General features: G+C 36.5%; 1 protein-coding gene across 2 annotated transcripts; it reads left to right on the plus strand.

Moving 5' to 3' along the window:
* The first annotated feature begins 240 nt into the window (after positions 1-240).
* Positions 241-9586, plus strand: LOC146479159 (uncharacterized). 2 transcript variants are annotated; one of them, XM_085111419.1, is made up of 6 exons: positions 241-983; positions 2854-2999; positions 5870-6025; positions 6335-6475; positions 7039-7104; positions 7445-9586. In XM_085111419.1, the coding sequence occupies exons 1-6, from the start codon at positions 368-370 to the stop codon at positions 7574-7576; spliced, it is 1257 nt and encodes a 418-aa protein (XP_084967545.1). In that variant the 5' UTR covers positions 241-367; the 3' UTR covers positions 7577-9586. The 2 variants fall into 2 exon arrangements, with proteins under 2 accessions (XP_084967545.1, XP_084967544.1); XM_085111418.1 differs by having other exon boundaries at positions 245-989.
* The last annotated feature ends 1432 nt before the right edge of the window (positions 9587-11018 follow it).

An 11018-nucleotide genomic window follows, 5' to 3' on the forward strand; every position in this document is an offset into this window, starting at 1 on the left:
GGGGTGTCATAACTTCACGTACCGAGCATTGTAGACTAAAACGGCCTTCGTTCCATTGACACAAGAAAGTTTACTTTAACCACTGAAGCCGCCTTAGTACGAAAGACGGACCTATATCACCGCGATAAATCACAATATTCCCGTTATTCACAGGTAAAAATAATTGTACGTGATACTCTTCCACAAACTTGGAAAACTTCCTTTATTCCGCCTTTCAATGAAAACCGCACGTATTGTTTGTTTCTTGATGGAGCAATTATTAAAATTAGCCACTGATCTAGCAATCCATTGTTCCACTTGACAACGCTCAAAAACCCCTGCCTCGCTTGCGCGTGGACAGTATTGTGAATTTTTTCGTGGCGTTAAGATGTCGGAGCTGTCAATGGACACAAGACAAGTTGGAAGGCATGTTTTTCTGTTTTCCAAACAAAACGGGCAGGAAGGTTCGCCTACTATTATTGCTAAACCCGTCGACATAACCAAGGATTTGCCGAGAGAATTTCTGCGGTATCTCAGAACGTTGTTCGATATTCTTGACGAAAAAGGCACTGGTTTTGTTAGACTCACTGACATTGAATCGCGATGGCAAACTAAACACGGAGCAAACGGGCTTAGTGAAGGAGTCATTGAAAATTTACGCAAAGTCACACCGAAGAACGGTCTGGTGAGCTTTGAAAGGCTCTGTACTGGCATGAAATTGGCTCTGAAAATCCAGCCGCGGTCTCCAAATGGAAACGTGAACGGGTATTCCCACGACGATCATGGTCAAGCGACCAAACGGTCGAGTTCTTTGCCGCAGTTGGACACAACGACAAAAGGTTGGACTTCCGATTCCAGCGAAGACTCGTTTGCGGGCAGTGAACGAAGAGAAAAAGTTCAGATAATTAAAAAGTTAAGGGACTGGAAAGAGGAAAGCCAAGAAAAGCGACGTTCTCAAAGTTTTACTATCAATAACATTGGCGGGATCGATATGAGCTCCGGAAGTGAGAGTGAGTGTCCTTTATTGTTATCCTTGCGGGGAAAATTATAGTGTTCATGGTTTACGCGGAAACTAAACTAAAAGTAATCCACACACTTTAGTATGTGGTCGCATCTTTTCTAATTAAATTTAAGCTACAGACAACGAAATTTGTTGTTTTGAAACGGTTTATTTCATGAACGAAACAGCGTTAATTGAAAATCGAAGGTGTTGTACTATAAACATAACAGGGATTATGAAACCAGCAGGTAATTTAGCGATGTGTTTACACGTCGACTGTACGTCAAAGGTCGTTAAACATCGTTAGAATTTACTCGATTTAAGCTGTACAATCCCTTGAACAACAACACATTTATTTATCCTTTTTAATCTTTGTTGAAGTTATTTGATAAATTCAAATTTTAATCAAAATATAGAAACTCTCGTCTGTATAAGGATTTTTTTTTCGCGGGATGAATGCTCATAGACGTACTAAGGCAAAGATTTCCTTTGAAGAAAGATTAGCTAACGCTTGGGGATGATTACAAATCTGTCCTAAATCCAAAAACTTACAATCGATATTAAACGTGTTGTATATGTTACTGCTTTAGGAACTCAACGGGGATTAAAAAATACCACTGGTCTGCAGTGAAGCTTATCATATTATGTCTCCCCAAAGGCTTATAACGTCAATCATGTTTAGTTCTGCAGTGTTCATGCAATCAAGCTGGAGATGTTTGTTTAATTTTGTAGATCTTAAACATTGTGAATTTATTTTTACATCAAAAAGGTTAGTGATTATGCAACAGCAGCAGCTGTTAAGCATAATCATTTTATTTCTTCAAAGTTACAAAAAGTAAAAAATTTACGTGATAGCCCAGTCAAGACTGACTAGTCTCTTTCTAGACCCATCTGTTATGGAGAAGCATATTGTAGTAAGATGCCATATTATGATCCTTATTTTGCCCAAGGTAGAGTGAGGCACTTTTCTGGTTTATCTGTTCACAACCCAGATGATTGGCCACTCCGAACAATTCCGTGTTTCCTGGTTAATTTCTATATTGTTTATCTCCATGTCAACCTCCTCCCATGGAGCTAATTCAAGACTAAAAAAAACAAGACTGAGAGGGAACTTAGTTGTTCTCAAAAGCTATACAAATATCTGCCGCTCTTTTTTCCCGCGGATTCAAAGATGGCTGCATCAAAAGTATTAAAATGCAAGTTCTGTGACAAGTCCCTTGCCCTTTGAAAACTTGAGACACGGTTTCCGAAGGAGAAGATGTTTCAGTCTCCTGCTGTGCAGAAACTCAATGTGCTTTCTTCCCTTGTCTTGAGTTTATATACTGCAGGTGGCATTTGTGTGAACTCAGGTGTCTCTCACTTCTTAAAAGAAAGGAGAGACTGGTGATAGCTTACAAGATCTGACTCTTCAGTATCTGGTTCAAGCATTTCAATAATAATTTAGATCTACAGTAAAATTGCATAAAGTCATACCTAAAAAAAGCCAATCAAATCAATCAATCAACCTAATAATAATATTGCAAAGCTTATCTAGAGTATTTCTAAGTTGTTCTGGGACTTTGAATACCCCTGTAAAGTCATACTCCTGCAAACTGACGCTGCTTGTTAGTGGACACTGCTTCCACTGTAAGTGGCAATGTTTAGTTGTGCTCCCATCCTTGTGCAAAGATAATCTTGTTTTTAAATACCCACAAACCAATACTTCTCCAAAGCAGACAGTTGAATATGATCTGACAAGTATCCACTTCCGGGATGTTTGACTGTAGATACAATCTACAATCTACAATCTAGCGTCTTCGTGAATGCTATATTAAAACACCCTCACTGTTTTCATTAAATATAATTATACTGTTTACATTGATGGCAATCTTTAGGTCCTTCATCTACAAGTGAAAGCCCAGTGAGAAAGTCCAACTCAACCACAAGAGTTTACTTTGTGGGTAAGGAGGAGAGTCCGATTGTACAGACAAATGGCCATGCCAAACCTATTAGTCGTTCAGAAACTCACAAGTTTGACAAGGTACGTTTTATGTTACAATTGAATTATTGTGAGTTTAGTCATCTGTGTATCCATAGTATTAAATGAATTTATCTCAAGAAATGGAGACATTAGAGCTGAGGCGGATACAGTGGTATCAGATAAAATAAAGGATATTGTTCCGCATTTATCATTATATTAGCAAAAGTATTTGATTTGTATGGAAGTGGGAAATGGTAATTCTGTCACCATACGAGACAGTAAGAATGGCATTATTTTGCTACAAGGCCAAGACTTGCTTTGCCTTGCAAAAGATGTTGACAACCCTCGACAGCTTGCTGCAAGACCTTGAGGCTCTGAGATCCATGGAATTTGACTAAAGGTTTGCAGGATGCATAATTTTTTAAAAGTCATTCACCATTCCTTTGTCTGCTTAAGGTTAAGGTCTAATATTTACCCCCTTGAATAAAGAAAACAAACATGTGCAAACCAAATATAACAATGAAGAAAAAAGAAGAGGAAAAACTTGTTATTGAGCAGTATTGTTCTAAAAATTAAAAATATCCGTCCAAGTAGTACATGTACTTCCTCTGCCTTTCCCTTTTCTGGGCATGTCTAGGAATGCTTATGCCAATATGAGATTATTTCTTTGTTTTGTACTGGCACTGATGAAAACATTTGAACATAATACAGCTTGTACAGTGTACAGTGTAGATGATCAATCAGTTGCAAGATTTCACGGCACAATTAAGAATTTGATTAGTCTTGGATGTTACCGATCATCGACTGACTATCCATTGATCACCTTCATTATTGTTATTTGTAATAATAATTCGATGATCAGTAATGCCGAGACTAATCAAATTGTGCCATAAAATCGTACAACTAATTGAAGTAATTTGAATTCTGCTGAGAAAGATTTTACTGAAAATATATTGTCATTTAAAGTTTTTCATGCAGGATCATCTTCACTATAACACTCAGAATTTGTGTCAAAACTTTAGTGATAATTAGCTTTTTTTTGTTATACTCAGTTCAAGAAGCAAAAACTGAGTTCTTATTTAGACACACTGATATTACTGATCATAATTTGGTCAATTATTTTGTGGTGAGGGAGAGTTTTTGCTTGATTGTTTTGGTAGTCAGTTGTCCAGACTGGTGTCTCAGTATATTGGACAAATGACGTGTTTCTGTATTTGAAAGTGAACGTCCTACTGTATTTTAAAGCTGAAGTAATTCAGCACAACAATACGACTAGTGGGAAAGTATTGTGGGCTAATTTAATAGTTAGTTTACCAAGGTGTTCCAAAGGAAGCATAGTGAATTGAATCTGTACGTACATGTATGTACTTCCAGAAAATATCAATATTTTTTATTTGGCATCCATCCGTCTTGTCAGACTATGAAATTTCATGCTGGAAGCATCTTCTGCTATGGCTGGAAAGGCCAATTCTTGAATGACAGTCCTTTCCACAGGTGGGGCAGATAAAGGTAGAGTCTTTATGCCCCTCTTGTTGTTTCTTCTTTCTTCTCCTTCTCTTCTCTTCTGTGTTGGATGCGAGTGTTTCCTCAAAAGCATCAAGGCCATCTATCACCGCACCCCTCCAGGCTGACCTGTCTTTGGCAAGAACATTGAATATTGATACAAATATATTGATTGGCAAGAGTATTGAATATTGATACAAACCCCAAAAATGGGATTGGAAATTTCAGGATGGTAGGGAGGGGGGTACCAAGAGGGGTGGGGGAGGGGGGTAGCAAAAAAATCCCTTTTTTGGGAGGTATGAATATTTTCTGGAACTACACAATGGCCCTACAAAGGCCCATCTCAAAGTCCAGTGACAATTTTTACAGTCAGTTTTGTAAGTCATTGAAACTGGCAATAAAATTAATAATATTTATTATAAGCCATGTCTTCTATTTTGAACAATAATTAAATATGATACTGGAAAAGAACTACCGTAATTTGAACCATACAATCATCCACACTCGGCTGTAAGATTGTCAACTGGTTTGGGGAAAATAAGTATTATTTTTATTTAATATTTGGCTATAATTTTTTTTATAAATTATAGTGTTGTAAATTTAAAAGTGTAAATTAATTCTGAATGGGTTTAGACCTAGTCAGAATAAAAGAAAATTTTCATGTATATTTCTATTAGTAATAAATTATGGTTAAGGGAAGCTCGTCAATATGGTCACTTGCTGGTCATACAGCTATAACAGTATTAAATATCATAAATTTCAGTATTTTTCATGTCGAGGACACACCATCTGATAAAGCCTACTCAGCCAAACTAATGTCTGGTTGACCACACTGTAATCTGCAAAGATCCAGTCTGAATCATTAGGCTATAAAGAAAATACATAAAACAGAATTAAAAGTAGAATCCCTTGTATGGACCCAAAATGTCATGAATGAGACTCAAACAGTTCTCAAATGTTTGCTCTCTGGTTGTACTTTTTACGTAATAAAATTTAACATCATAAAATTATTTATACTGTGGCAGACTCTTCAGGGTGACTTGGGTCTTGGCAAGTTTATTTCCCATACCCTTGTTGCGACACTGTCAACGTCCAAAATAAACAGTGGACAATATCAGTTAATATTAATAATAATTGCTATCATTGCTCTAAATTGTGTGGCTGAAATATTAGTTTGTTTTTGTTGTTTTTTTATGTGATTATTTTTTGCCGTACAAAAAATCGGTTTTTGAAAATTCTTGCAGTAAATTGACTGACTGATATCTCATTGTCTTAAAAAATTAAACTTCACTGCCTTGTTCAATTTACTATAGCTAAAATTAAACAACAAAGGTAAAAAATTGAAGTAAAAACGTTCATTGAGCTCTACAAATTGGAGTTGGTTTAAATTTTTCAAAATTGTAAAAATACATATTATTTTGTTACAGGAGGCACGGTTACAGGAGCTTGACGAAGAACATAATCTGTTACAGAGTGGCCTTCAGGTCATCGAAAAAGCAAGAAAATGGTATTTCAAAAGGATCACTGCTATTCAGGAAGAAAAGTTGCATCTTCAAAATGAAGATCAGTACTCACTTGAACAGGTAACTAAAACCAAACCACAGGGGAGGTGTCCTTATCTGTTGTTAGTACAGTGTACATGTAGTTGTTGATTCTCTACTTGACTACATGTAACTCAATCCTGCATTGCATTGATATAGATGTGCTGGTACTCTCAATAAAGTTTGATATGGAGAAAGAAATGTACCCTTTGGGGCTGCACATACCTACAGCAGTAGCTTATACACTCTATAAGGGATTCTCCAGGAACCAGCTGCCAATGACATGAGTCACACGTACCAGTATTTATAGCTTGCTCATTTTTGCTAACACACATGTTATGTTAATTTTAGTTTCAGTATGAGCTACTGCTTCACAAAACAAGAAGAAAAGAACTTGGTTTGGATGAGAATTCTTTCAAGGAACACAAGCACCACATACAAAGCATCAGTGAATGCCTAGGAAGAATTGTAGAAGGAAAATCACCAGCAAAGGTACCCCATAGACATACAGTGTATTCTTTCTTTTGCTTAGAAAAGGGTTCTTGGATCAAGCATTCCCTTAAAGGTTTGGATAATACTTGAGTCTTCAGGATATATCGGTGTGAATGAAACAGTCACCTCAGTGAGCCATGTTGAGCAGCTCAAATTAATGAATAAATTTAACAAATTAATTAATGTGTTATAATTAATGAATACATTGTGGATGCCAATGTAAAAACTGGCTTGTAAATAATTCTTTGCTCCCGATTATTTACACGTCTATTATAATCTTGTTATTCATTTGTTATTTATTTTGTAATTCAGTCTTAATTATTATTATTTTTTTTACATTCTTGGCATACAATTAGTATTGTCAAGCACTTTTAAAATGAGCCTCTGGTTTAGAAGATTATGCAAGCGTTCTCTGTGTTATTGACATTAAATAAATTACTAACTAAATTACGAGTACTTGCTTACAACTGTAAACTTTCTTAATCACTGTAAATAAAAGCCTTGCATGTAGATAGTTGTTAATTTTGTGGTGTACTCATACATCGATTATTTAACTTCTGTAGCCTATTAATTCAGAAGCTGATGATGAAAGAAGACGGTTGCAGGATGAAGTTGAACGGTTAAGAAAGGTTTGTTACACATGTAATACATTATACATTTGTACAAGAATTGTGTTTTATTTTGATTCAATGTTATTCAAAATATATAGCACTTTTCTTGTATCTGCAGTAAGAAAGACATGGCTTTTTATCAAACTGCGTTTATAATTAATTTTCCGAGAACTTACAGAACTCATTGAAATTATTATTTTTGTCAAAGTGTGTATAATTTGCTTGTGCGTTTTGGGTGCTGGAGAAGTAGCCAGGTTTAACTATATTGGCGCTTGCTCTACTAATATTTGAATACATGTAGTTGGGTTCTTCCTGACAGTGTGGGCACTAATCATTGTTCCTGTTGTTGTTCATTCAGGAGGTTTCTGACAAGGGCAGCAAAATCACTCAGCTGGAAAATGAGAAGTCTGCGCTTATTCGCGACTTGTTCAACAGTAAGGCATCAGGCAAGAATGGCTTCAGTGCAAAGAAAGGAAATCACATCTTCTAACGTGTGAGGTCAAACAAACCAGGCTTTATGGCACTGGTGACAAACTTTAGTAGAAGTACCTGTTCAACCCCTTAAGCCCTAACAGTGATCGGCATCAAATTTCTCCTTGTAATATCAATGCTTATTCAACCCCTGAGTTCATGAGAATTAAGGATATGATCACCCAAGGTGAATTTTCTTGATATCTAAAAACTTCTCCCTGTACTTTTTAAAAGAAAAGTATGGGGACAAGATAGGAGAATTTCTTCTTTGATTTTAGGGGTTAAAGGATTAAGAGGCATGAAGTTGGACAGCGGTTATTCTGTTCACCAGGCCCCTTGTGTACATTACAGACAGTGATGTACAAAACTCGTGGGGCTGTTGTCAGGAGAATTTAGCTGTCATCAAAAATTAACAGTCGAAACTCAAACAGCGATAGCAGTAGCAAAAACAATCATTTTGTTAGAAATATTTAATTAATTCTAAAATGGAATGGAGTTGATTTATTATAGTTTTTACAGTTTTGATGTATATTTATTCTCAGTTAGTATACATTCATCATAATCATCAAAGGTTGTTTTTATTTGATTATAATGATGAACATTGTATAAAAGAAAGATTCTTACAGAATGTGATTATTTATAAGGAATATCAGTAATAATTTTTTAAGTTTTCAGTAGCATTTCATAACTGTCATTAATTCAGTTATTTGATTGCTGGGATCTGGGAAAGAATACCTTCAGTGACTTTTCAGCCAAAAAAAAATTCAGTTCAAGGAGATGGGACAATTGTTCAGCATCTTTCAATTGTGGGGGATTTTTACCCAAGTTTTGAAATACGTGTAGATTGTTAAGTAATACTCCAATAACTCTAAATCATTTCTTTTCCTTTTACTCTTTGGTCTTAACTCTTTGAGCCCTAACAGTGATCGGCATCAAATTTCTCCTTGTAATATCAATGCTTATTCAACCCCTCAGGTTATGAGAATTTAGGATATAATCACCCAAGGTGAATTGTCTTGATATTTTAATACCTTTCCCTAGTACTTTTATAAGAAAGGTATGGGGACAAGATAGGAGAATTGGTTTTTTGATGTTAGGGGTCACAGGCGATACTGTCGTGTTGCTTGTCGTTCAGCAGATTTTCCATTGGAACTTGCGACTGTTGCGCGTTTTACCATCTCCTGAGCGCAACACCTTTTCATGTTGCAAAAGGTAGAAGCGACGTATACTCTCTGCAACATAAAACTGTGTTGCGCGCGAAAAGTTGGTAATACTTGCAACAAACAGTTGTAACTTGTAAGGCAGGGTTGGTTGCGCGGCATGTTTTATCGTCACTGACTAGTGCATTAACATCAACATAAATAAAGCTAAGCGTATTTTGATAAGAACGTCGAAGAGTCACTCAAAGTTTTCTTTTTGGGATCCCATCAATGTACCTGTAAGTCTGAGAGAGGACGCCCCACTGTACCCCACTGCAGAAAGAGCGAGTGATTAATCAACTAGGAGCTGCTGAATTCCATTTCAGGAAGCTATTTTCAGAAACGTTTTTGTACTTTAATAGATAAATGAATCGAGGTACACCTTATTAATTTCAGGTCGTTCAGGAGACCTGCCAAAAGCGTTAGTTAATCAGTAAAGGTTTATAGCAAACAAAATTATAAACAAAGTTATAGACAAATTTCTATACATATAGATGTACTCATATATGATGTAGTATACTCAAATAAATATTTATAAGAATAGGTTTTATGAATGATTGACACACTTTAGCTGTGATTTATCATTTTGTGGGCAAACCAGTGGTTTAAGTACTTAGAGTTGACCACAACTGAAGGTAAATACAAGGAAGGTCATTTAAAAGGTCAGAAATGATCATAATTCGACAAGAAAAACTTTTTTTCTTGGGAGCTATATTCTGGACCTTTTAATATAAGCTATTATTGTTAGTTATCTTACAGTAGACTGAATATAATAATTTATACCAACGAGAACAATCTCGATTTTGCAATAAAACATAGTTAATTGTCAAGTTGTTGTTGTTGTTGGTTTTTTTTTTTCGTGATGAAATGTGTTTGGCTCAACTTTAGAAAATCTATAAACATCCAACAAAAATATCTCTATATTACCAAAAATATCTTTTTGTCGATTCAACATAGACAGATGGCAATCAATAAAATTCATATGGCGATGTGTGGCAATGAAAAAATTTCTGGGATGTGGGAAGTCCCATATAAATGTGACGGGGTTGATTGTCCGAAATTTTAAAAGAACCACTAAAAGATACCAGAATTCTGTTTTGTGGGCGTGGTGCGTGATCCGAACAATTTTTTGCCCCTATGGCATCCTCGGAGACCCAGGGGCAGTTAGTCGGGTAGCAGGGATTTACGTGGGCGAACGTTTACTGTAAAACCGTTTTTACAGTAAACTACCGCCCACGAAAATCCCTGCTACCCGACTAACTACCCCTGGGTCTCCGAGGATGCCCCTACGGGTACCAACCCTAAAATAATACGCAATAGCCGTAAAGGTGCCACGTCATTTTAGATTTAAGCACCCTAAAGGGTACCAAACCACAAATTTTAACCCCTAAAAGGTGCGACTATCACCCCCGTCACTCAGTTATATGGGAGTCCCCCCACCCCCCAGGGAAACATTTATGCCTACCGTAAGAAATTTTTTTCAATGGGGTCAGAAAATTAAAAGGAAAACAGTAAAATCTCATTGAAGCGTTTTTCTCGCTCTCGCAAGAAGATTCTAAGCCATTGCACGTTTTGCAGTGAACAGTTTATATGTTTTTACTTTGTATAGCTGCATACAGACATCTTATCATTTATCTGATCTATTTTGTATTTTATGACCGTCATGGGAAATAGTACGACTGATCATTTACTTCCGGTTCTTCCCAGGCCCGCGCTTTCGTGAGTTTGACTCTTAGTTACTGTTTCGCGGGAGATTTTAAAGTTCTGTCGCGTTTCATTTGAGAAACGGACTTCATTATATAGTTCGGTTCATTGTTGCCAAATGCCACCATTCCGCGGAGTGAGTGTTGTAATAAGCAGACCTTTATCACACGGCGATCATGTTGAGTCTCAGGAGAATAAAAAGCTTTGTTTTTGCACGGCAAGCCTCGCACTGAATTCGCGTTCGGCCGAGGGTTGCCGTGCGAAAACAAAACTTTTTATTCCCTCGAGATTCAACATGGCCACTGAAGATCAGGGCCGGGTTGTTCGAAAACCGATTAACGCTAATCCACGATTAGATTTTAATCGAGGCTATCAGTTAGCTCGTTAAAAATGGTTTTAAAGGCTAATTTAGAGCTAAAGGTGAAGAAAGGTCCAAGTGAAAATTGAGGGCCAAAAATCTTTTGGAAGAATTTTTATCGATTAGCAATTAAACTCGAGTCAAAGTTTGCGTTATTCCGGATTAGCTTAATCGGGCTTTGAACAAGTGGGCCCATTCCT

Source organism: Pavona decussata, unplaced genomic scaffold (genome assembly GCF_977016875.1).
Source record: "Pavona decussata unplaced genomic scaffold, jaPavDecu1.1 SCAFFOLD_61, whole genome shotgun sequence".
NCBI classification, from domain to species: domain Eukaryota; kingdom Metazoa; phylum Cnidaria; class Anthozoa; order Scleractinia; family Agariciidae; genus Pavona; species Pavona decussata.

Bases quoted from the DNA above. Each gene is read 5' to 3' on its own strand.
- LOC146479159 (XM_085111418.1), top strand. From the start codon at position 368: ATGTCGGAGCTGTCAATGGACACAAGACAAGTTGGAAGGCATGTTTTT. The intron at 3,000-5,869 runs GTACGTTTTATG...ATTTTGTTACAG, and splicing joins AAACTCACAAGTTTGACAAG to GAGGCACGGTTACAGGAGCT. The intron at 6,476-7,038 runs GTACCCCATAGA...TAACTTCTGTAG, and splicing joins AAGGAAAATCACCAGCAAAG to CCTATTAATTCAGAAGCTGA.